The following is a 24,112-nucleotide window of genomic DNA, read 5'->3' on the forward strand; positions in this document are numbered from 1 at the left end:
GTAAGTGTGATGTGAGGTGTGTGGGTTCAGCAGTTGTTTTCCTGCTCTGATTATTTATTTACATTTTAGATTGACCCTGAGTGGGGAATGACTGCTCACTCAGCCCCATGCCCTTGCTTGCACTTCGAGACCCTCTTTGAAAGGTCCGTGAGACCCTCTTTGAAAGGTCCATGGGACTGCATACCATTCTTTATGCTCTCGGTCACGTGCCATGTGTTCCAGCAAGGCATGTGTTTCCATAGTGCCATGAGGCAGGGTAAATGGATGCTGTTGGCCACCCTTCCCAAATGGCCAGAGTGGGCTGCAGCATTTGGCTTGCAATAGCATTGTGTACTTGTGTCCAAAATATAAATTGTGCTAGCTCCCTGCCCGAATGTTTGAGAAATGAACATTAAGTCCTACTCTGCTGCATGAGCCTGACTGCATTTGATGAATTGGAGTCAGTGCTGGTAAAACATAATGACTCATAATTACGACAAATCATGCACAATGCTCATACTGTGAACTAAAAAGCTTTTGTCTAAAACCGCTTATTCAGCTGCTTAAAAACCTCTCCTGTTAAAGTGCATGAAGCTTGGAAACAGCCTTCATGATCTGGTTATTCACATTTTGTTGAGGATACTGAAAAGAATTTGGTTGGTTAGAAGAACTTGCTTCTATTCCCCACGGTTTCTCCTGATGTGAGGAGGTGGACTGCAGGCCAGGGCTCAGCAGTGCAGCAAGATGAAAGCAAGGGTGGCTATTAAAAAGAAGTCTGAGCATTGGTCTTGATCTGTGTCCTTGATAAACCTCCCTAGTGATGTTCATCCTTGCAGTAACAGCTGCAGGCATGTAGTTTCCCCTCTTTCTTTATTACTGGACTGGTGGTTTTTTTGGTTTTGTGTTTTCTGCAATAAGAAATTATTTCTTCCACTGTCAGAAGAGTTTGTTTCAGCAGATGCTAAAAAAGTTGTGCGTGCATGAGAGTGCAGTCTACGTGTGACTTCATCTTGCGTGAGCACAAAATGGCACACACAAGAGGTAACTGTGGAGATTAATTGCCTGTGTTCCATGCACTGATCACTTGGGTTTATGGTCAGTGCTGTCACCATGTGGCAGTCGTGTTTACAGAGCACCACTGAATTGAATATCCTAGCTGGATATTTTAAAATGTTGGATACCTTCATAGCCACAGGGATTTTGGAGTTGTAATTGCAGAGATAAGAGTGCTGCAGTTTGTGGGGTAGAGAATTTGATCCTTCCTTCCAATTACAGTGCTGCGTGTCTTGGCTAGGCGTGCTTTCTGCCCTCATAGTCCCAACCCACTGTTGAGTATAAACCCTCACTGAAGTAGGTGGGATCCTCTGGCACAGCAGGTCTAACCACAAGCTAAGTTCCTCTCAATAAATACTTTTCCTTGCTTTTTTGTCTTTTAGTGTCAAGATGGTGCTAATGTGGACCAGTGGAGACACATTCAAGACTGGTTACTTCATCCTGAATCAGGCCCCTTTCCAGTTCTCCATCTGTGGACTCCTGCAGGTTTTTGTGGACATCACTATCCTGTTGCAGGTTTACTTGTACAGCTACTACCCTCAGAAGTCTGTGTCCCACACTGCACACCCAGCTAGCACCAAGGCCCTGTGAGACTTCTAGCTGGATAGGTTGCAGGACAGTGGCACTGCGGAGTTGGCCATGGCAGCTCCTTCCCCATGTAAATACTCGTGTTGCCAAGTTGAAAGCAGAAAGGAGAACAAGGATTGAAAATCTGGCAGCACTACCCCCTTGGAAGGTTTTATTTTAAATAACTTGCTCTCTCTGTTTTGAAACTTAGCTGTACAGAACAGTTTCTTGGTGGGGGGTGGGGCACTTTATTTTTGCATATGTACCTATGAGCCTTATCTATTCACAAATATTTGTATATTTAATCACAAGGGCTGGATGGTTTGCGTTTGTAATGCTATTTAAAAATGTTACACCACAGAAATTATAGGATATTTTGTCTGAAATTTTACGTATTTATGTAATGAAGTCTGCACATGGGTAAGAAGTTTGTGGCGTGCTAGCTTTCAGTATCTCCACGATGTAGGAAGAAGTATTGAAGAGCAAATGCAGGAACTTTCTCTTTTCCTAAGAAGGGTGTCCGGTAAGCAGAGAAGGTGAGGGCAGGAGGCCCTGCAAAGAGATGAGCAGCCAGAAGTGAACCAGTCATACACAGTGTAAAGCACCAATGTGCTGAAGATTGGCAGGTGTTGACCCCTGTGTGTGGCAGGCAGGCACGGAGGAGGTGATAGCAGGGGGTCTGAATATGGACCATACTGGAGCCATGTTTAGAGCAAGCACAGCCAGTCATGCGGTCAGCCAGGAGGAGGAGCTAACAGGATACTGCAGGTAACTTCGGTAGGTGCTTTGAAATGATGGGGTTTGGGAGCAGCCTGGCGTTTATTTAGGGGGCAGCACTGCTCCTGCAGCTGTGCAAAAGACAGACCTGGGCTGTAGCACATCTCTCACAAAACAAGGGGCCAACAGATGCATATTGCCAGTATTGCCAGGCAGGTATTTATGGATGGTGAGTGAGCCACAATAGAAACAATTCCATTTCTGCTGCCTCAGAAAGGGAAGTGAGAAAGTTTGAGACAGAAAAAAGCCAGAACCTATGGAGTGGGACTATCATCCAGCAGCTTGATTTGTTAAAGCTGAGATTCATGTTCATCTTGTTTAATGCCACACATGAACCAGTTTATGTTTTGGGATGTTTCTTGCACTGACCCAACAAGGAAGGAGTCCATGTTTTCCTTCTTCTGTAGCTTGAATCTTCTAGGCTTTTAGAAGAATCAGCAGCCTGTACTTCAAGGGTGTGAGAAAGCTGAAAGAGGGCTTAGTTATAAATGTAGATGTTTCTAATGGCTGTTTGCCAGTATAGGTCGCTGTGCCCTTTCTGAGAACTGCACATGTCTAGCAGCTGCAGGTGGTGTGGACCCACAGGGGCTGTGGCCAAGCCCCTGGGCTTCTGCCAGTTGTTGCCATGAAACCACCCTGCTTGGAATGAAGCTGCCACAGAAAGGCCTCTAGTCCCAGGAACAGCTCTGCTTGCACTGTGTTCTTTTTCATGAGGCTCCCTCCCTGCTGCTGGGTGAATCCCATCTGATCACAGGCAAAGTGTTAGAGTTGGGACAGATTTTTGTTCTCCAACATTAGCACAAGAGCTTGTGTTTTCTTACCAATGACAGCACATCTGATGTTTAATAACTTCAGTGTGTAAATCAGATACTTCCCCTTCCCTGTTTTATTTGGGAACCTCATAATTTGAATCTGGACTGTCTTCATCAGCAGCAAACTCCTCTGGAGAGGAAGCATCAGCAGGCTATGGCAGTGGTTGTGTGACATTTGGCTGGGAACATCCATCATAGGAGTGGGCTGTCCATGTGCTGCTTGCCAGTCCTGTGCTCCTCTCACTCTCCAGGTAGCCCCAGGCTGACGTGGGTGCTCCTGCTGCACATGCCGCTTGGTTTTGGAGCTTGCATGTTGGTGGTGGAGGCTCAAACCTGCAGGCAGAAGTCCTGCCCTGGGGCCAAGGTGTCCTGCCTTTGGTGGGGGCACTGCTGGAGGTTCAAAGTTGTCCTCAGGAAGTCCCTGCCCCAGCAAATCTAGTTGGATCTGCGTGAGCAATGCAGAGCCAAGGACAGCTGCTGTTTCCGAGGGCTGGGCACAGAATGTTCTGCCTGGGCATGACTCCACACTCTTTGTTTGAATCCATACTCTTTTAGGCCTGAAGTGACCTTACAAAGATGATGTACCTGGCATGGCAGACTATGAATGTTTTGTTTCTTTTTTCTCCAATGTTCTGGTTGTGTTACAGGAACATCTGGGCTTTTGTATTTTTTAATTGAAAACTTACTTAACAACTGGCTTCTCTGGTATGCTGCTTTAATGAGGATTGTATTTCTACTGTATGCAAACAAACACTTTCTTGTGTGTTTTAATGGTCTGAAGTTGTTTGATTTTTTTTTTAAATAACTTGTAATGATACAATTTTTGTATATGGTGGTCTTTTTCTAATGTTCTATGAAGCGGGGATATAAGAAATAAATGGCTCTCAAGAAATACACTTCTGTATGCTATAGCTGCTCCTGGGAGTGCATGCTTTTGTCCACCTCTTCAGATTTGTACTCAGATATTACTGAGGATAAAACAACTGTTGTTTTTCTCCTTTTGGGATTCTTCCCTGGGCAGATTGTTGAGTCTGTTATCAACACCCAAACCAGGAAGGTCTGTCGACCAGTCTCATTTGCACCAAAGCTGCAAATGCTGGAAGAGAAGCCAGTGAAACCACATCTAAAGTAATCTTCTGTATGTGGCATTTATCAAGGTAGGACTCTTGGCCAGATTTAATCTTGCAAGATACTTTAGGAACAAATTGTTACAGAACTTAGTTTTTGTTCTTTAATTTTCAGGAAGCACGTACATCTGTATCAATGATCACCTCAGAGAATAAGAAATCAATTACTTTAAATACATCTCTTTGAATGTATGGCACATTTAATGGAGTTTATTTTCTCTGTCAGTTGCAATGTTTTTTAAAATAAAAATTACCTATTATATATAAATTGCAGTGTTGCTTAGTTTTGTTCAGATATAAGATGCTTTTTAACTCTTACTATAGCTCATCTGGTCTAGAGCATTGTATGTAGGAATAATTAGCATGCTTTTTCCTCCTAATGGGTGGGTAAGCACAAGGCATAAATTGTCCTGAGGTCGTGATGCTCTACAGGGATTCTGGATTTCTGTCCCCTGCACTTTCATATATCTTGGGGTAATCTTACCCTTACGACTTTTATGCTTGTGATGCTCACAGTAAAAACAAATTGCTAACACATTATTATGTAGCTTTAAAAAGCCCCTGTATCACGCAAGCTGCATAATGATGTCAAAGACAGGACACAAATGAGGGACATGCTCTTCTCAGCATTTGCATGACGGATGAGAAAACCGAGTGTGTGTCCCATGGCCAACTACTGTGCCAAGAGAAGTCTTGATCTCTCTCCCTGTTGATTCAGGATGTGAAAACAAGCCAAGATAGTTAGGATAAGCATTGTGTCCCATGTGTGGCTCCTGGGCTCTGCTGTTCTGCTGTTGCAAGCTGTTCATCTTCTCTGGCATGGCAAGATGGTTTGCTGTTGCTGCGAGCAGTGGCTGTGGAAGCTGGAGAAGGGGAGCTGGTGAGGAGAGAGTGCTGGGGACACAGGAGAGAAGGTTGGGAAGGGCAGGGTGAGAAAGGTAGGAGAGACTGAGCTTGCTCAAATAAGGGGCTGAAGGGAGAGACTCCTGGAGGGGGGTAGGGAATGAAGAAAAACCAAGACCTGGAAGGGGAAAGGTAGGTAAATCAGTGAGGTGGGGTAGTATTAGCCCCTAATAGTGCTTGTGTTACTGGATACTGCTCTCGCACCTGCTGAGGGGAAGTTAACTGAGGGACTGGCCCTAAATTAACCAACTGGGAGCCCCTGCAGTAACCAGGAGCTTTTCCAGCCACCTCTAGATGCTGCTGCAGCAGTGAGGGCAACAGCAGGAACTTGCTGGCTGGTGCAGCCATGGCCCTGGCCTCAGGGCAAAGTTTTCCCTGGGCTGTGCAAGGCAGGCAATGCTCTGCACCATGGCTCCACAGAGACATAGATTTCATGGTTAGATGTTTGGGTGTTTGTATTTACTTTTCTAATTGGATGCAATCTGAAACATTTTAAGACAAAAAGGAAAGCTCAAATTCAGCACTGAGTAGTAAAGCAAAATATGGCCCAGAGGTACTGTTTGTCAAACATGGCTGTGCTCCAAGGATCTGACCGACAGCTGTAGCTTTGTTGGTGGCTTTCTGTAACAGGAAGAAGACAATGTGTAAGTCAACAATACACACTAGATAAATATACTCCCTAGATACTTGTGCCAAAAGCAGTAAATAAGAGACATGGGGTAGAACAAAATATGAGGAACACCCTGGATCAGGGGCATATCTCCCTGTAAACAGCCTTGTGAAGCAGCCCAGGTCTCAAGTGGATGTCAGTATCTGGAAATGCCTCAAGAGCAAACACAGACTTAAGACATAAGACCCCCATCCTGCCCCTCCTGTCCCACTTTACATGGATTTGGCTCTTGTACGTGCTGCCTTAGCTGTGCTGGGAGATTCAGGGGCTTTGCTCAGCCTGAGATAGGCCAGAAGAACCATGCTGGACTTCTCTACCGATCAGCCTCTTTCCTCTTCCTCGCCTTTCATGCTCTTAGAATCATAGAAATGTTTGGGTTGGAAGCGACCTTTTAGATCCAACCCCCCCTGCATGGGGGGGGGGGGGCGCTCAGAGCCCCAGCCCGACTTGCCCTTGAACACTTCCAAGGAGGGGGCAGCCACAACTTCCTGGGGCTGTAGTTTGTAGATGCCAGGCCCTGTGAGAGCCAAGAACACTTTGCCCCCATTGAAGTGTCTGTTGCGAGGCTGCCATAGACTATGCTTGTTCTGGCCTCATCAGTGTGAGGCACCAGCCTCTCTGCAGCTTACTGCTGGAAGGATGAGACCAATGCCACGTTTTTCTTACCATCTGTGCTTTTTCTTACTTGAGGTGGCTGTGTATGTGCTGTATGAGCAGAAGGAGTTGCATTTGACTTTGTGCCATTCCTTTTAACTCTGTCTCTTTCCCAGTTTCTGCATCCTGAGCTCTCAAACATAGTCACTCTTTGCAGATGCTTATTGTTGCCAACTGCCAGAGTGTCCAGGACTCTGTGTGGTGCCTCCGAGCCAGCCATGTAGAAGAGGCAACTTCGTGCACATCCATTCTGAGTCCCTGTCCCATAGGAGAGAGGAATTATTTTCCTTGGGGCAAACCCAATGTGCTACAATCATGATTGCATTTCAAAGAAACAGGCTACCTACCAGCTGATACCAGCATGCATGCAGACAGCAGTGTAGTACTTATTATAGTTAGATATAAATGGCCTCAAATCATGTGTGTGCTGTGTCAAAGAAAAAAAACAACAATAACCATGAACAACAAAATGAACATTTCTCCCGTGACATTAAAATTAACAAACATCACCCAAAATAACAGCTATGCTGCATGAAACTTGCTCTCCTCTGGGTATCTTTTATGTTTGGCAATGTGTGCAACTCAACTTGATACAGCTTCCAAAAATAACAGATTCCTGGTTTATATTTGTCTTCTGTCATCTCATAGATAACATGAAACTTTATTAAAAGCCAGGCCTTGACTAACAGGCATAATGAGTGGGTTTTGTCACTTTATAAAACTCTGTGTGTGCTGGAATTAATTATGCGCCTTTTAAAAAATATGAAGGACTCACTAGTGTAGGACAATAGCAGCTTGATGGAGCACAGCAATAATAAGGTGTTTGTCATCAGTCTGCTTTTCTCTGCAGCTGCAGTTAGTGCTCTTGGTGGTGGGGTTTTTTTTCATGCTGTAGGGCCAGAAGCAGCATTCATTCATGGTTACTTGCTAGCACTGCCAGCATGAAACTCTTCATTCTACAAGGATGCCTACTCCAACATGGCTCTTCTAAGAGGAAGCTAATGCTGCTGCTCATTCATGGGCCTCACCACCTTCAGGATATGTCTTGTGCACCCTCTGTGCACACTAGTCATTCTCACTGCGTTTACACCAGAGCTGCAGCACTAAAAAGCACCTGGTGTGCATGAACCAAAGTACCATGAAAGGAGAACTTGTGGGTACACCTGGTGAAGCTGCTGAGTTCCACCTGAAGACTGAGCACCTGAATGCCACTGTAACATGCACTGCTGCCCCTTAGCACCACCCAACACTTTGCCCCACCCCACTGCTCACTTTGCTGGTTTGCATTCAGGCAGCTACAAAGCTGTATCCTGATACCAAACCTTAATAAGCCTTATTGCAAGAAATACCTGCATCAGGATTAAAAAAAACAAACCATGAAAGAATAAAATCTCTCGAGGCACAGCAACCCAGCGGTGGTATTGCCTTGGCAGGAGTCTGAGTCAGCCAAGGCACCATCCACCAGCCGGTGATGGGCAGTGAGCTATGGGCAGAGCCCTGGTGCGTGAGGCTAGGTTGGGTTTGCTTGTAGCTCAATACAGTTGAAGGTCTGGAGATCCAGATGCAGCCTGCAGGTCAAGGGGCTCAGCTTTGCTCCCTCCATCTCTTGCAGCATTCACCAGTGAGCTGTGTAACCTGGCCCAGTGCCCTCGCTGTGCTGCTTGGGCCTCTCAGGCCTGGCTGCAGAAAAGCAGTATCAGGGCTACTATGGGCCAGAGAAGGCCACCGGCATGGGGCCCTGGCTGGAGCACCAGCACACATGGTGTCCTGGTTTGGGCCAGGATGAAGCCAATTTTCTGGACTGTGACACATGGCTTCATAGCAGCATGGCAAAACACTGCCTTCCCCTGCACCCAAATGATCAGAGGCAAACATTCAGCAACAAAGCTTCTAATTTTTATTAAAATAAAGTTTAACCTTTTATTTTCCCTTGCTCCATTCCTATAAGGCTTAATGCAGAAGTTTGCTAATGTAGGATTTGTGTCACAACATATGCTGAGGCAAAAAAAAACCCAAGCCAGATAAATCCCATCTTCAATACATCAGTTTTTGTTTCCTTCCTGGGCGGAGAACACGGAGGGTGACACTGCGTGGCTTTAATACAAATAGGGGTGTAGGTTCAAGAGGCAGTTGTGCTCTATTTTCCTCCATCCCATAACTGTATCTGACCTGTAAGAGTACTGAAAGACCCACACAGTGTGCTGACTTGGACTGGCTACACAGCTCCTCCAAGGAGGGGGCTGGAGAACTCACAGGGCTGGCATCAGTAAGCAAACATGCAGGTGCACCATATGATTAGTTTTCCCTTTAAAATGACTTAAATCTTTCGAGAACTAGGAAGAGCCAGAACAGTAATTCTGATTTCTAAATTACAGGATTGTCTTTTTCTTACATTTGGGGGGGGAGGGGGAAGACTACTCCTAACATAGAGCACAGCTGCTACACTGCAGATCAGGCCAGAGCCCACTGAAGGTATCTCGCTGACTTCACTGGGTTTGGATTACTCCTGTTTGCATATGACTACACAGTCAGTGCTGCCACCACCACCAAGGAAGAGTATGCAGAGCTGGGAGCTGCTGCTGGTTTGATGTTACCCTCTCCTTCTTGGGCCTCGTGCAGTTCAAATTTAGTTGTCTGTTAAACACACTTTTTGATACATGAGAGATGGAAATAGTTAACAGAAGGTGGAGAAATGGTGTAAGTGGTAAAGATGGTTGTTATATTCAACTGTAAGCAAAACAAAAAAAAGAAGTTAACATTCAGTATCACAGTCGGTAAGATTGTCTATGTATACTTCTGTCATGGGGCTAAGATACAAAGCTTAGGGTGGTAAATATGCATATTTACTAAATAATACATATTGCGTGCAAGCCAGAGCTGGAAGCTGGCAGCCCAGGCTGTGCTGCCTCATCTGTAAACCAGACAAAACCAAGCCCCCAGGAAAGCTGAAAGGATGTTTCTACCCTTCTCTCACTCTCAACACCTTGGCTTGTCTGAGGTGTGTGTTCCTTGGTGGGGCTGCCAAAACAAACTCCCTGTGCCTGGGGTGCTGCAGCACAGGGAGCCCCCTTGTTCAGCCCCTTGCACATGAAATGTCACCACTGGTTGGCACCCCAGCACAGTCTGGGCTTCACGTTACATTCTCCTGGCTGGCTACCTTCAATGGCTGCTCCCTGCGGGTTGCCAGAAATCTTTGTTCAAGAGAAAATAAGAGCCCTACAAAAAGCAATGGAGCAAGCTGTACTTGGTAGAGTTTCTAGGGTCATTTTTTAGGGGGCCCTTAAGATCAGAAGTTGGTCTTTAGCAACAACCTTATGTGTGTCTGCCTCTCATTTATGCACTTCAGGAAGTTCTTTGCAGAGCTGACGTCCCTTGTCCACTACTTCTTGTGCTGCCAACATATGTCTTCTGGTGTTCAGAGTCAACAACTTCTCTAGGCTTCCTAGTCCACTGCAGGCTGACCCTCCTGCCCAGCAGCATCTGGTAGGAATGTGAAGCTGAGCCCCTGTGTACTGTCACCACCTAGGAGTTTGGTGCTCTCTTCTAGCTTGCGCATCTGCCTGCTTGCTGCTTGTTGCTGCTGCTCCTTCAGCTCACTGTAGGAACGGGAAAAGGTATGAAAAATGGATGTGACTGGGAAAGCCATCAGCAAAATTCCACTCAAAATACTGCTCAGCGCTACCACCTGTCCGGGGATGCTACAAGGTACCATGTCACCGTAGCCAACAGTTGTCATGGAGATCACAGCCCACCAGTAACTGGTGGGGACACTTGTGAATTCTTGCTTGGCTCCCAGTTCGCTCTCAGCCAAATACACCAATGGTGAGAAGAGGGCCATGGCAACACAGAGAAAGAGCAGGAGAAGCCCAAACTCCCTGGTGCACCGGCGCACGGTGAGCCCCAGCGTCTGCAGCCCCAGCGAGTGCCGTGCCAGCCTCATCACGTACAGTATGCGCAGAGCCCGTAGGAAACGCAGCACCAGGCCCACTCGTTCCAGGTACTTGTTGCCAGCTCCCCCACTGGGCTTGCTGCTGTTTTTCGTGGAGACCATATCCACAATGAGAGAGATATAGAAAGGCAAGATGGCCAGGATGTCAATGATGTTGAGTGGGGTTTTCAGGAAAGCACACTTGTTCTCTGCCTGGATGGATCGCAGCAGGAACTCAAATGAAAACCACGCCACGCACACCGTCTCCAGCACAAAGATGTCATAGCACTTCCGTGTGCATTCACCCTGGGGAGAAAAGGAGCAGGAAACATAAAAAAAAAAAAAAGGGAAGGAAAAGATTTAGCCAGGGAGCTAACCAAAGAAATGGAGAGCAGCAGTTTTTTGAAGAAAAGGATTGTATGAAATGGATACAAATTTCGAGGTACCAAAGTAAAATAATGGCTGCTAAGAGCAGATGGAGTGGATCACTAAAACCAGAGCTGCTAGCTACATGCTTGGTCAACGATGCTCAGGAGGCTGCCAAAAATTTGACGTGATAATATCAGCTGCCAGCCAGCCTGCCCACTGCTGAAAGGCCAGTGGCTCACACCTCATTTCTAACCACACCTTTAACACCCTTCAGAAGGGATTAGTGCAGGATTCACAGATCTAAATAAATGGGTGATCCCTTCCTTCCAGATCGATAATACATTGCTTATAAAAGGCTGCTAAACACATACAGCATTTTATGTTATGTGCTTGGAGTAATCTATAATTTATTATTCACAGAACAGAGAATATTTTTTATATTCCAGTGTATTAACACACGAGCCCTCTAGTCAAAAGCTTGTATCAAGTAATGATAAATGTAGGTATTTCTAAAAGAGTAAATACCACAAAAATAGAGGGAGGGTCCAGAGAGATAAGCATTTTTAATTACCTCACCTGTAACAATGAATGACCACCCTGCCTTCCCCAAGCTTTCCGAGGCACCTGAAGAGGTGCTTTTCTCTGCAGGCTCACTTAGTTGGAAATAAAGAGAACTCTGTTTCTTTAGTTACGATGCCTGTAAACAAGCCAGCCTTGGTGCATTGGAACAGCAGTAAACAATAATGCTTGTGATGGCTGCTCTTTGATTGTCAATTCAACAGCATGGACACTCTGGCAATTCTCTGCTACACCACTGCTAGTAACTCCAGTTGAATAATAATCAGCTTCTCAAAATAAACAGATTTTGATGTGGACAATTATAGGGCTAGTGCTGTTTCCTCTGTAAATCCTCATGAAAGAGTGTTAATGCTGTGGGGGCTTTGAGCAGAAAACAAGTGTATAAAGGGAAGTGTATATTTATTTGGTGATCCAGGAAGCAGAAGTGTGACAGTCACAGCAAACAGGAAAGCAGGCCTCTGGAGCAGAAGAATGGGCAAGACCTTCCAGCGGTGGTGCCCACTGAGGTAGGAGACCCATTCCCAGCAAACTTCCCTATTTGGAGTGAACATTTGACGTTTATGGTATAGAATATTTCTGTTGGCCAGCTTGGGTCAGCTGCCCTGGCCTTCCATCCTCCCAGATTTAGCATGTGGGTAACTCAGAACTGCTGAAGACCTTGATCGCTACGGAAACCCACATACCACAGCTGGCCATGATCTAAAACAAAGTGTCTTATCAGCTTTATTCCCTCTGAACTGGGTGCTGCAGCCTTCTAAAAAATGAAGTTTTTCTGAATAGAAAATGGATCCAATTATTCTGTCGCAGTGAAACCAGGACGGCTGTAAGGGTCCCATCAAGCACAGAACCAAGATGCTTCCACACGACCACAGGAATCTGGCCCCGTGGGCCAGAGCTAAAGCTCACAAAGTCAGTGGAAGGACTCCACCTGTGCCACTGTAGCTTCTCACCTTATTACCAAGAATCCAGCCATCAGACTGGTATTGTTTCAGAGTCCTACTGCCTGGGAATCTCTCATCAAGATATGCTTGATCTCACACCTAAGGACAATGGTTACAGGTGATTCACAGCTCCTGATACTCTCCTTGCATGTGCACAACAGGATAAGGCAACTCAGGAAGACAACACAGAATAGCTATGGCTTGAGCAAAGCAGCAGCAGTGGCAAGAAGGAAAAAACCCAGTGTGCAGATGTGAGGGGCCGGACTTTTCCTCACACGAACATAATGAGCCCTTTAGGGCAGAAGTCGTAACTGATTTAAAATGGCTGCTCTGTCAGGCACTTTCAACCCTGTCCTGCCTGCCTGCCTCCTCTGCCACAAAACAACTGGACTCCATGAGGGAGTGACCAGCCGCCAGGAAGGAGCAATGGCGGGAAAACTGCAACAGTGCTGCAAACAGCAACCCTGCCCAGGGATGGGAAGAAAGTCCTTGCCTGATTGGCAGGGAAAACCCAGGAACACGAGACTGGCCAACTGGGGACGAAGGAGCGAGTCCCCGAGAGCTATAAAGAGACTGACTGCCTTGCCTGCTGCTTGACGCCGGTTTTTGGACAGACACTGAACCTGCTGCTGCTTGCCTTTTGGGGGTTTGCCTGCTCTTAGGGGGTCCCTACTCGCCCACATAACCTGCTTGCCTGCGGTACCTGCTTGCCTGCAGTACCTGCCTGCTGCCAACCACCTGCCTGCTGCCAACCACCCGCCATGAGACTTCTTCCCACCACACGTGGGTTCTGAGACCGGGTTGCAGGGGAAGTCATCTGCACCTAATATATAAATGCCTAGACCATCTCAGGAATAAAGTAGGGATTGCATTTTGGTATCATTCTCTCCATAAGGTGCTCCTGGACCCTATATGGGACAGGCATCAGGCATATCCCTCCCTCCTCTTCCCCTCTTAGACAGTGAGTTAATCTTGGTGTGTAAATAATAAGGTGTATTCATCTATAAGTATTTGGTGTTTCAAAGACCCTATCTCTCCCTTCCTCTCCTAAATTGTGTTCAATTCCCTAATAAACCATTTTAATTCGTTAAACTATAAATTTGAGGTCAGTCTAAATTTGTGGGCGTGGTAGGAGATGTGATTCAGTATTCCACCTTAAAAGTCAGCTTGCAGAGGCTGCTCCTCTGAGGGAGGCACGCACCACGCGCAGATCCCTTGGTTCCACTAACAAATTTTTCCAATAAGGAAGGCGAGCTGTGTTTTGACATCCTGACAAATCACGCTGGTTTGCGACAGCAGATTTGCATTGTCTGAAAGGTACATCCCTAATTGCACCACCACGTATGGAAACTAGGACGTAGTTTGCCTTAAGAGACCCATCTGGTAGGAAGTGTTCTGGATTCTGATGTGCACATATATAATTTTCATGCCACTAAAACTTTAAGGAAAGTCGGTGAAGCCTATGGAGAATTTAGCCTTGGACCAGGGCTACAAAGACATTAGGACGTTTAATAGCTGATTTGGCACCTAATTCCCCCAGCACTCTCTATTTGGTGCATAAGGAAAGGAAATTCTCCAAAGTCCTTCTGTGTGTCAGTTTTGCTGTGGGAGCAGAGGAGTGAAAATTGTTCCTCATTTTGCAGTGGAGATGATTTTCAGAAGACTCTATCTGCCCTCCCACACTCTGACATGTTTATCCTGTATAGGTTCCCAAACCTACAGCATTGCTATTTATGTCTCAAATCTCCTTGCAGAACTACAGCAAAAACACAAGCACAGGAGCAGCCTGGCAACCTCTGCTCAGCTGAGCACGAGAGGCTTGGCGAGACCTGAAGCTAGGGCCATCATCCACAGCAGACCCAAAGTGGAATCTATGCCCAATGCTGTAACAAAGAGTTGAAATGTACTACTCCATCCAGAACTGATGTGGAGATCTGGTTTTCTCCACTCTTCCCATGTTTCGTTTCAGGAGAGGGGAGAGAGAATGCTCTGCTATACAGAGGTCATTTTAATGGGATGAAACAAACCCCTCTTTTAGCTAATGCATAATTATCTTCAGCAAAGTGCTAGTCTTTCTCAGTATTGTGGCAATCTGAACGAGCCAGGGTCTCTCTGAAGGTTGTTCTGAGAATAAGAGAGTCTGAAGAGGCTTTTAGAATACAGACCTGTGTGTCAATTAACCTGCCAGAGGCCTTTCTTCTCACTAATTGTCTCCCTGTCCCCTGGACTATGTTTCCATATCAACTAGGTAAGACCTATTATTCACATGAAATCAAAAACAGTAACAGCAAAAATGCGTTTCATGCTCCCTGCTTCTTTCAGATGCAGATGCTTTTCTTTGCAGTTTTTTACCCCTTGATTACAGCACTGTAAAAAAAACCAAACCAAACCAATGTTTCTCTTTCTAAAACTTTTAACTATGTATTCAAGTCCAACAGGATGCTGTAAGTCTGCTTAGGTTTTGAGGTTTTTTCCATTCAAGAAAGCAAACTAAAAATTAGCAGAAAGACAAACACATAGATGAAAAAAAAGCAATTAAAAAATTAAATAGCCACTGGAATAAGAGAAAAACAAATCTTAACAGAATAGGATGGTATCCTGCCCCAAACAGGCCTGTATCAAATCTGTATGTTCACAAAAAAGATCTAGCTATACCAACTCATGGCCAGTTGTCCTTGTCCCTTAACAACTTCTTTTACTTTTTTGCTAGCAAAATAGCTAGCTCTCATAATAACTAATCAGATTTCTTAATCTTGAAATCTAATAGATATATTTTTATTATTACAGTTTCATACCTTTATGAAACTGGGCTAAAGGAAGACTTTCTTTTTAGTTTTGGTAACAGTTTGATTGATTTTTGTCTTTTGGAGGTCTAAACAAAAAATAGCATGAATGGGAGTCACAAAGGACACCCCCATTGAACTTTTTTGGTATTAAAAAACTAACACTTTAAAAAAAATGTGCATATAACCATGCCATTAAATAAATAATATCTTAGGCCTTTGAGTACAAAAAGCAGTGGTATAATAAAAATATATGGAAACAGTTTTTTCTTCACAGGATGTATATGTTTATGTGTGTTCATGTGTTTCTTTCAATTAGCAAGTAGATTTTTTTCCTGTGCAGAAAGAACTTGAGCATGGTGAAGTATCTGCAGTTACACAGGATTTTTGGGTCATACACTAATGTCAACTCAGGAAAAGGAGAGGAGAGGAGAAAATAAGGTCTCAGTGAGTAATTCTATGCAGTCAAATTAAAGTGAGTCTCCTTCACTAGATCTATAGAAATCTGCTGTCAAAAAGCCAACCGCAGTATCCTTCTGGAGAAACATTTTCTTTGCCAAATGTTCCTTGGGCAAAAGGAAAATTACCAAAAAAAAAAAAAAGCTGGTGTCACTGAAGTTCAAATGCAGCTGTACTCATTGCTCTGTACAGTGTCTAAAAATTGCAGGCATCTTTCAGAAACCTTTTGGTTTGGCCTGCAGTGTCCCTTTCACTGGTACCTCCCTGTACTGCACCTCAGAAAAATCCCCCACTGCGTGTTGTGTGACTTCTTGACCCTGCCTTTGACCTCTGGTCTCAGGAGAAGAAATTCTGACTCTTCTCTAGATTCTTGCAGGCTTTTGACAGGCATCTCCCCTGTCTGGCATTAAAAGATGTCAAAAGCCAGATCACCTCTAACTGCCCCAGTTCCTGTCTGGTCAGCAGCTCCACAGTACTTTCAAGGAAGGCGTTTTACTGCGGCCCACTTCCCTCCTATAGTGAAGATTACCTTCCTGTCAAATGTATGTATTAAGAAAAAACCCCAACCCAAACATGAGAGGCATTGCATACAAAAATACTTACATAAGCTTTAAAATAATGACATTTCTAAAAGGTGGTTTTGTTCTCTTCCACTTGTACCTTGTTAATTGAGCCTTTTGGGTCATTTATTTCAAGTGCTTCTCTGTGTACACCAGATCAAATTATTTCTTAACAACAACATGGAACATGAAATTCAGATGTATCCAAGGCCAATCAGAGCCTGTTGTTAAGGGACCTGCAGACAAAGTCCCTGAGGCTGCTACACAAGGTCTGCCCCCAGCCTGGACACAGTGGTGCAGAGAATGAGACAGCCCCCAGCCCAGCAGCTTGCATTTAGGCATGAGGCTGAGTCACCTGTTTCAATGAACAGAGAGGTTCAGAGGACAGATCCCTCACTTCCAGTTACTCAGCAGCCCAGCACTTGGAGGACTTGCCCACTGTCACGGAAGAGACCCAGCTCCTGCTCCTAAGCTGGCAGGGTAGAAGCTGGCACCTGGCTCTGTCCCAGCCTGTGGGGGCACCTGGAGCACTGGTTGCTAGGTCACTTCCATTTCTCATCCCAACTATTGCTGTGAAATGAAGAAGCCTTCCCTGAGAAAAATGCCAGCAGAACAGCAACATTCTCAACTCCCCAACAAAACCCAAAGATTTTACTTACACTGGCACTTTCTGATGTAAAGCAATTTTCTGATTAGAAGTTATTTTCTGATTTAAGTATCCAGCTAATTTTCACAGTAAGGGTGAGTGCAGGACTCTTGCAACGTGACCTGCTCTTGGAAGGGCAGCATTGCACTCTGCCCTTGGACATGTGCACACTTCTCTCACCACTGACTGACCGACCACCTACAGACTTGGTGATTGTAATTCAGTACATCTGCCAGTAAAGCTAAGATCAGGCTGAACCTGAAGCCAGCCTGCTCTGAGTATTGCTTGTGTTCCTGGGCAAAGATGATTCAGCTACTGTACAGTCTGTCCTGAAAGCTGGCTGGCTGTGAATTCAAAGTAAAGTTTCTGTTTTTCAAGTCCCCAACGGGCCATGAAAGAGCTCTCTGCTTCTTGCTGTAGACACTTTGATCTATAACTAGAACTCGGTTTGTGCTTCATCTTCAGCCCAGCTGCTATAAAAGGTAAACAGAGCCTTCAGCAGGGAGGATTGTCACTAACGGTTTGCAGTCACATTATGGACACAAGATAGCTCTTGTACAATTGTTCTGTATGACTTGGTTTTGTTGAAGAGAAAAGGCAAGAAGGTGGGAAGGAGCTATATCTACTTCAGACTTATCTGTCTGGATTTCCTTTGATCAGCACAGCCCCAAATTACCACCTTTCAAAACCTCTTATCATAGAATCACAGAATCATACTGCCAGTGAAGCTCCAAATAAACATGAAACACCAACAGGAACAAGGGAGATGCCAGAAGCCTATGGTTAAGTGCTACAAGGTAGCTTCAGGATGTGCTAAAATCCACAGCCAGAGTCTAATCAGCTTGTAAAATAACATAGCACGCGCTTCAGTTGCAGTCACATAGCCAAGGGGTTAGAGATACAGCAACCTGCACGTGCCTTGCATTTGCTGTCTCAAATTGCTCTTCTGACATGCAACTAAAAAACCAAATGGCTAGTTCATGGAAAGCTGAGAAAAGGGTCTGGGAGTCAACGGGAGAGAAGACTACGTGCATGAGGAGTTTACCTGTGCACTATGGTAGCCTATTACCAACCTTGCCAACTAAATAGGTGGGAGAAACAGATGGCACTCATGATCCAGGAGGCTGCAGAGGGAACCTGGAGTTACTCTGCCCAATCCATAAGCAGCCTGCTGCTCTGAGCCATCTCAGCCCCAAACTGCATGACCAGAATTAGATACTGTAGATAGCCATTGGGTTTCTAAGCCATAAATATTGAGCTTTGAGACCTGTTTAACTGGCATCTTTTCTCCTGCAAATGCTGAAGGTGTATTAACAGCTGTATTCTGACTGCACGGATTTGCATATATACTGGAATTGTGGAGAAAGACAAAAGATGGGATTTGATCACCTACCTACCAGACAAGACTGTTGTGATCCCAAGGCTGTCCTTTATTTCCCTGCCTCCTTCACTTACTGTCCCTGCCACTGGCAGATATGTTCTTCAGTCCACTGTCCTGCTTCTTTTTGACCTAGTAGAGCTGCTGGGAAGAATGGAAAGCAGGTAAATAGTACTACAGATGCACAAAATGCCCTCTCAATAATATCTTCTACTCAATCAGCTTTTTTCACTCATGCACCCACTTTTAGCTCACACTTCTCCAACAGCAACACACTTCTCCAAAAGCTTCTACAGGTACATCAGCGATAAAAGGAACACTAGGAAAAATGTGAGGCCTCTCCAGAAGAAAACAGGAGACCCAGTCACATGGGACATGGAGAAGGCTGAGGTGCTCAACAACTTTTTTGCCTCCATCTTCATAAGCAAGGGCTCTGGCCACACCACTCAAGTTGCAGAAGGCCAAGGCAGGAACTGGGAGAAGGAAGATCCACCCACCGCAGAAGAGCAGTTTTGAGACTATATCTAAAGAACCTGAAGGTGCACAGGTCCATGAGACCTGACGAGATCCATCCGTGGCTCCTGAGGGAACTGGCAGATGAAGTTGCAGAGCTGCTTTCCATCATATTTGAGAAGTTGTGGCAGTCTGGTGAAATTCCCACTGACTGGAAAAGGGGAAACACAACCCCCATTTTCAAAAAAAGGGAAAAAAGGAAGACCCAGGGAACCACAGATCAGCTCGTCTTCACCTGTGTGCCCAGCAAGATCATGGAGCAGATCATCCTAAAGACACATGGAAAATGTGGAGGTGGTTAGTGGCAACCAACAGGGCTTCACCAAGGGCAAATTGTGGTGACAAATTCGGTGGCCTTTTACAGTGTGGTCACAGCATTGGTGGGCAAGGGGAGAACAAATTACATCATCTATCTGGACTTGTGCAAAGCATTTGACACTGTCCTGCATGACATACTGGACTTTAAATTGGAAAGATATGGATTTGATGGACCACTTGCTGGATCAGGAACCCAAAGAGTAGCAGTCCATGGTTCAATGTCCAAACCGAGACCTGTGACAAGAGATGTTCCCCAAGGGCTGGGACTGGGACTGTTTAACATCTTTGTTGGTGACATGGACAGTGGGACTGAATGCACTCTCAGCAAGTTTGCTGACAACACCAAGCAGTGTGGTGAGGTCAACGCACTGGAGGGAAGGGAGGCCATCCAGAGGGACCTTGACAGGCTTGAGAGGTGGGCCAATGCCAACTTTGTTAATTTCAATAAGGCCAAGTGCAAGATCCTTCACCTGGGTCCAGGCAACCCAAACACAAATTCAGGTTGGGCAGAGAATGGATTGAGACCAGCCCTGAAGAGAAGGACCTAGGGGTGTTAGTTGATATGAAGCTCAACATGGGCCTGCAATGTGTGCTTGCAGCCCAGAAAGCCAACCATGTCCTGGGCTGCATCAAAAGAAGCGTGGCCAGAAAGTCGAGGGAGATGATTCACCCCGTCTACTCCACTTTAGTGAGAACCCATCTGGAGTACTGTGTCCAGTTCTGGAGTCCCCAACACAAGAAGAACATGAAAGTATTGGCGCAAGACCAAAGGAGGACTGTGAAGATGATCAGAGGGTTGGAGCACCTCTGCTATGAAGACAGGCTGAGACAGTTGGGGTTGTTCAGCCTGGAGGAGACAAGGCTCCAAGGAGACCTCATAGGAGCCTTCCAGTACCTGAAGGGCCTACAGGAAATCTGAGAAGAGACTGTTTGGAAGGGTGTGTAGCAATAGGACAAGGAGTAATGGTTTTAACCTGGAAAAGGGGAGATTTAGGTTAGACATTAGAAATAAATTTTTCACTAAGAGGGTGGTAAGACACTGGAACAGGTTGCCCAGGGAGGTGCTGGATGCCCCATCCCTGGAGGTGTTCAAGGCCAGGTTGGATGAGGCTCTTAGCAACCTGATCTAGTGGGAGGTATGCCTGCCCATGCAGGGGAGTTGGAACTAGATGATCTTTAAGGTCCCTTCCAACTCAAACCATTCTATGATTCTATTATTTGCTTGAGGGAAACAAATGTTAGCTGGCTCTACTATATGGAAAGCAACCAAAAAGTAAAATGTGCAAGAAAAGACACATAAAAAATAAAACAGACCATAAAAACCTATGAAAGATAAGTGTTCAAAGCCAGCCTGGATGGATCTCTGAGCAACCTGATCTAGTGGAAGGTATCCCTGCCCATGCAGGGGAGTTGGAACTTGAAATTTAAGGTCCCATCCACTTTTAACTATTCTATAATTCTATGCATCTTGCATTAACTAAGTTGGTTTCATTTTTGAAAATAAAAAAAAATTCCTTGCTTAGAAACTTTGGTTGCAGCCTGAGGCATGAGGGATATGACCATCTGCTATGATGATGGTCACAGACGTTGTCTTTAAAACATTCAGTCCCAAAAATTTCATGGTCTAAGTACAAGACCATGCAGAGCAGGTGATGAAACTAAATGAGGCAGATTGAGCACATAAACAAAAAGCAAAGCAAACTTTTGCTTATTGGTGATGACTAAAGCTGTGGGTAAAGGATGCCCTCGAAGCTTGCAATTTGGACCACGTGTTACCATTTTAAGCACCATCTGAGCAGAAAACCTACTTTAAACTTATGAAAGACAAAAATAAGAACCACCTTACTTTCAGATAAAATACAGCTCTGTGGTGCTGAGTCCTACATCCCTTAGGCAAGGGCATGTGAATGTGAAAGTGAACATAAATCTCATGTGTCTACAGGAACTTACTTGTGCACAGTGTTACAGAAAAAGGCAGATGAGAACTGTTTCTGAGTCACTCAGTCTTTCCCTGGCCTCCAGCCAGTTGTGGCTTGAACTGCATAGGGCAAACACAAATTCAAACTAGTAAAATAGGGGACAAGGACATCAGTAGATCAGTTCAGATGCCTTAACTGGTGAATACAGTTACAGTTCATGGTTTCTGCATTTGAACAACAGAGCTGAGGGAATGGCATGATGAACTCTAAGATGATACCCAGGGAAATTAGTTAGTTCAATCACCCAAGATTCTTTTTATAATAAGTCACCCTCAGTGCCTATATACTATAAATAGTTATCTGTACTAACGGCAGGGAGACTTCTTTAAATACATGTTTTATGTTGACTATGTTGAGATTTCTACAACAGTTTATTCCACAAAGGAGAAACACAAACTACAATTTTATTAAGACTTTCATTCTTGAAAACAAAGCATCTCTGCATCATATAAGCATGTGGCTCCGAGTTAAAATCAAGAAGGTCTCAGTATCACATGCAGAAAAACAGCTGAAGAGCCACAAAAGAGAGAAAGTGCTAAAAACAAGCTCTCCAGTAAGGAAAAGCTTCATTCCACATTCTCAAGCCAAGTGCCATCTTAGGATAGAAAGCACCAACAGTAACAACTGTTTTAATCCTTTACGTTACTTTTCACTGAAATAAGTAAATAATTTCATGTAAAAATAACAGTTTCACCACCCAGAAGTATCTCAAACTGCAACAGTTTGGAGACAGGATGATGTAACTCATTCAACAAAATATTTGGCATTTCTGGCACACTGAAGCACTAAATACTCATACTTCTTGCTAGTTAGCTACCTATTTAGATTACAAAACTAAACAAATCAATAGTAATAACTACAGAATCACAGAATGGTTGAGATTCAGTGTGACCTCTGGAGGTCATCTGGTCCAGTCCTCTGCACTCTCTCAGACAGGGCCACCTACTTGCCCAGGATTGTGTCCAGATGGCCCCTGAATGTCTCCAAGGATGGAGATGCCATGACCACCCTGGGCAACCTGTGCCAGTGCTCAGTCACCCTCAGAGTGAAAAAGTGCTTCCTGTGGGAACTTCCTGTGTTTGCGCTCATTGCCTCTGGTCCTGTCACTGGGCACCACTGAGAGGAGCCTGGCTCTGTCTTCTTTGCACTCTCCCGTCAGGTATTTATACACACTAATAAGGTCCTCCCTCAGCCTTCTCCAGGCAAAACAGTTCCAGTTCTCTGAGCCCCTCCTCACATGTGAGATGCTCCAGTCTCTTCATTATCTTCCTGGCCCTTCATCAGACTTTCTCCAGTACATCCATGTCTCTTGCGCTGGGAAGCCCAGAACTGGACACATGACTCTGGGTATGGCCTCACCAGTGCTGAGAAGGGGAATGAGGTGATCAGCTCCCTCAATCTGCTGGCAGTACTTTGCCTAACATAGCTCAGGATACTAGTAGCCTTCTTTCCTGCAAGGGCACGTTGCTGGCTCATGGTAAACTTGGTGTCTACCAGGACCCCCAGGTCCTTTTCTCCTAAGCTGCTGGGTAGCCTCCACTGGTGCATGGGGTTATTCCTCATCAGGCACAGGACTCTGCATTCTTGCTGAGCTTCCTGAGGTTCCTGTCACCCCTTTTCTCCAGCCTGTGAAGGTCGTTCAAGACGGCAGCACGACTGTCTGGCCCATCAGTCACTTGCCCAAAGTTTGTGTCAACTTGCTGAGGGTACACTCTGCTCCATACTCCAGATCACTAACAAAGATACTGATCAGGGCTGGACCCAGCATGAACCCCTGTGTCACACCACCAGTTACAGGCCTCAGCACCTAGACTTTGCATTACTGACCACCACCCTCTGGGCCTGGTTGTTCAGACTGTTTTCAACTGACATCAATCCTCATCCAGCCCCTGTGGCAACAGATTGCCTATGAAAAGCTATTAAGAATCACTACATAAAACTGTCTTAACCTTGTCTGGCATTGCTTTTGCTGGTACCTTTGTGAAATGAAATCTTTAGTCACAAGATTGTTGAAAATGCAGATGGACAATTTATCTATTCTCATCTTTACCAAGGATGTTGAAGCACAGTGTGTAAATTAAGTTTAGAAGATTATATAATTTCAGGCTTCTTTATGAGCTATTATTAACATTATTATTTATGAGTCTCTATCTCTGTTATAATATTCTTCAGTTCAAGGTTATTTAACTGTAACTTCCTATCAAAGCATCTCTAATTAGACTAGCTTTCCCCAATGTTCTAGGAAAGCATGGTGAAGGAAAGCATGGGGAAGAAGGAAGTACTCTCTTCTGTTTTACACTGCTCTACTACAAATGACTGAGCTTAGTGCAATGCAGGCCTATCTCCTCATTTTGCTGGGACAGAATTCTAAAATCATCTTTCTGTTGAGAGAAACTGCAGTTTTGAGAGGCTGCAGAGTCCAGTTAGGTGAGAACAAAAGAGGTAAGATATTTTGTTATGCAGATTTCTGTAGTGACCAAGGTTGAGTGTAGTTTTGAACCATGGGTCATGGGCTGGGAGGTGTGAAGTCCAGAGCAGCTGACCCAAGCCAGCCAACTGAAGTATTCCATGCCATAAACATCACCCTAATGATATATTGGGAAGTTTGGGACGATGTTTTTTCTTGTACAATGGCTGCCTTCCCACGAGGGTCCCATCTGGAGCTGTCGTGCTGGCAGTGTGGGGCATTCAGTCTTCACTGCTAGAAGCACACAACTCATGACTACCTCATGACTACTATCTGGAGCTGAGCATAACTTTGTATCTTATATTAGTACTGGAAGTAATATTAGATTATTATTGTTGTTATTGTTATTATTGTAAATCTGTTTTAATTTCAACCCACAGGTCTCCCCTCTTTTTCCTCATCCCCCTTCCTGGGTGGGGTTGGGTGATAAAACTATTGTCTTATCCACAACAGCCTATAAATGCTGTTGTGAAGCAGGACAAAACGCTTGATGTTAATCTCTGAGTTCACCACCTTTTTTTCTGTGATGAGGAAGACTGTCTAACAAAAGAAATAAGCTTTCTTCTTCAGATAGAAATGGTCAACATTTCTGTTTCTTTGGGCTTTCAGTTCAATTTTTCAATGTCTTTTGGTTGTTCAGCTCTTACTGT

At 45.0% G+C, this 24,112-nt stretch overlaps 2 protein-coding genes across 6 annotated transcripts in view; one reads left to right on the plus strand and one right to left on the minus strand.

Moving 5' to 3' along the window:
• Window positions 1–4,583, plus strand: part of SLC66A2 (solute carrier family 66 member 2) — a 65,053-nt gene extending 60,470 nt beyond the window's left edge. For both annotated transcript variants that reach the window (XM_051611142.1, XM_051611143.1), the window contains one exon: window positions 1,416–4,583. In XM_051611142.1, the coding sequence (XP_051467102.1) occupies window positions 1,416–1,623 (208 nt within the window). In that variant the 3' untranslated portion in view covers window positions 1,624–4,583. The remainder of the gene's footprint in view (window positions 1–1,415) is intronic.
• Window positions 4,584–8,173: 3,590 nt separating this feature from the next.
• The window catches only part of KCNG2 (potassium voltage-gated channel modifier subfamily G member 2), a 61,253-nt gene continuing 45,314 nt past the window's right edge, over window positions 8,174–24,112 (minus strand). For all 4 annotated transcript variants that reach the window (XM_051611141.1, XM_051611138.1, XM_051611137.1 and 1 more), the window contains exon 3: window positions 8,174–10,776. In XM_051611141.1, the coding sequence (XP_051467101.1) occupies window positions 9,985–10,776 (792 nt within the window). In that variant the 3' untranslated portion in view covers window positions 8,174–9,984. The remainder of the gene's footprint in view (window positions 10,777–24,112) is intronic.

The sequence above is a fragment of the Apus apus genome, chromosome 2, assembly GCF_020740795.1.
Source record: "Apus apus isolate bApuApu2 chromosome 2, bApuApu2.pri.cur, whole genome shotgun sequence".
Taxonomy (NCBI): Eukaryota; Metazoa; Chordata; class Aves; order Apodiformes; family Apodidae; genus Apus; species Apus apus.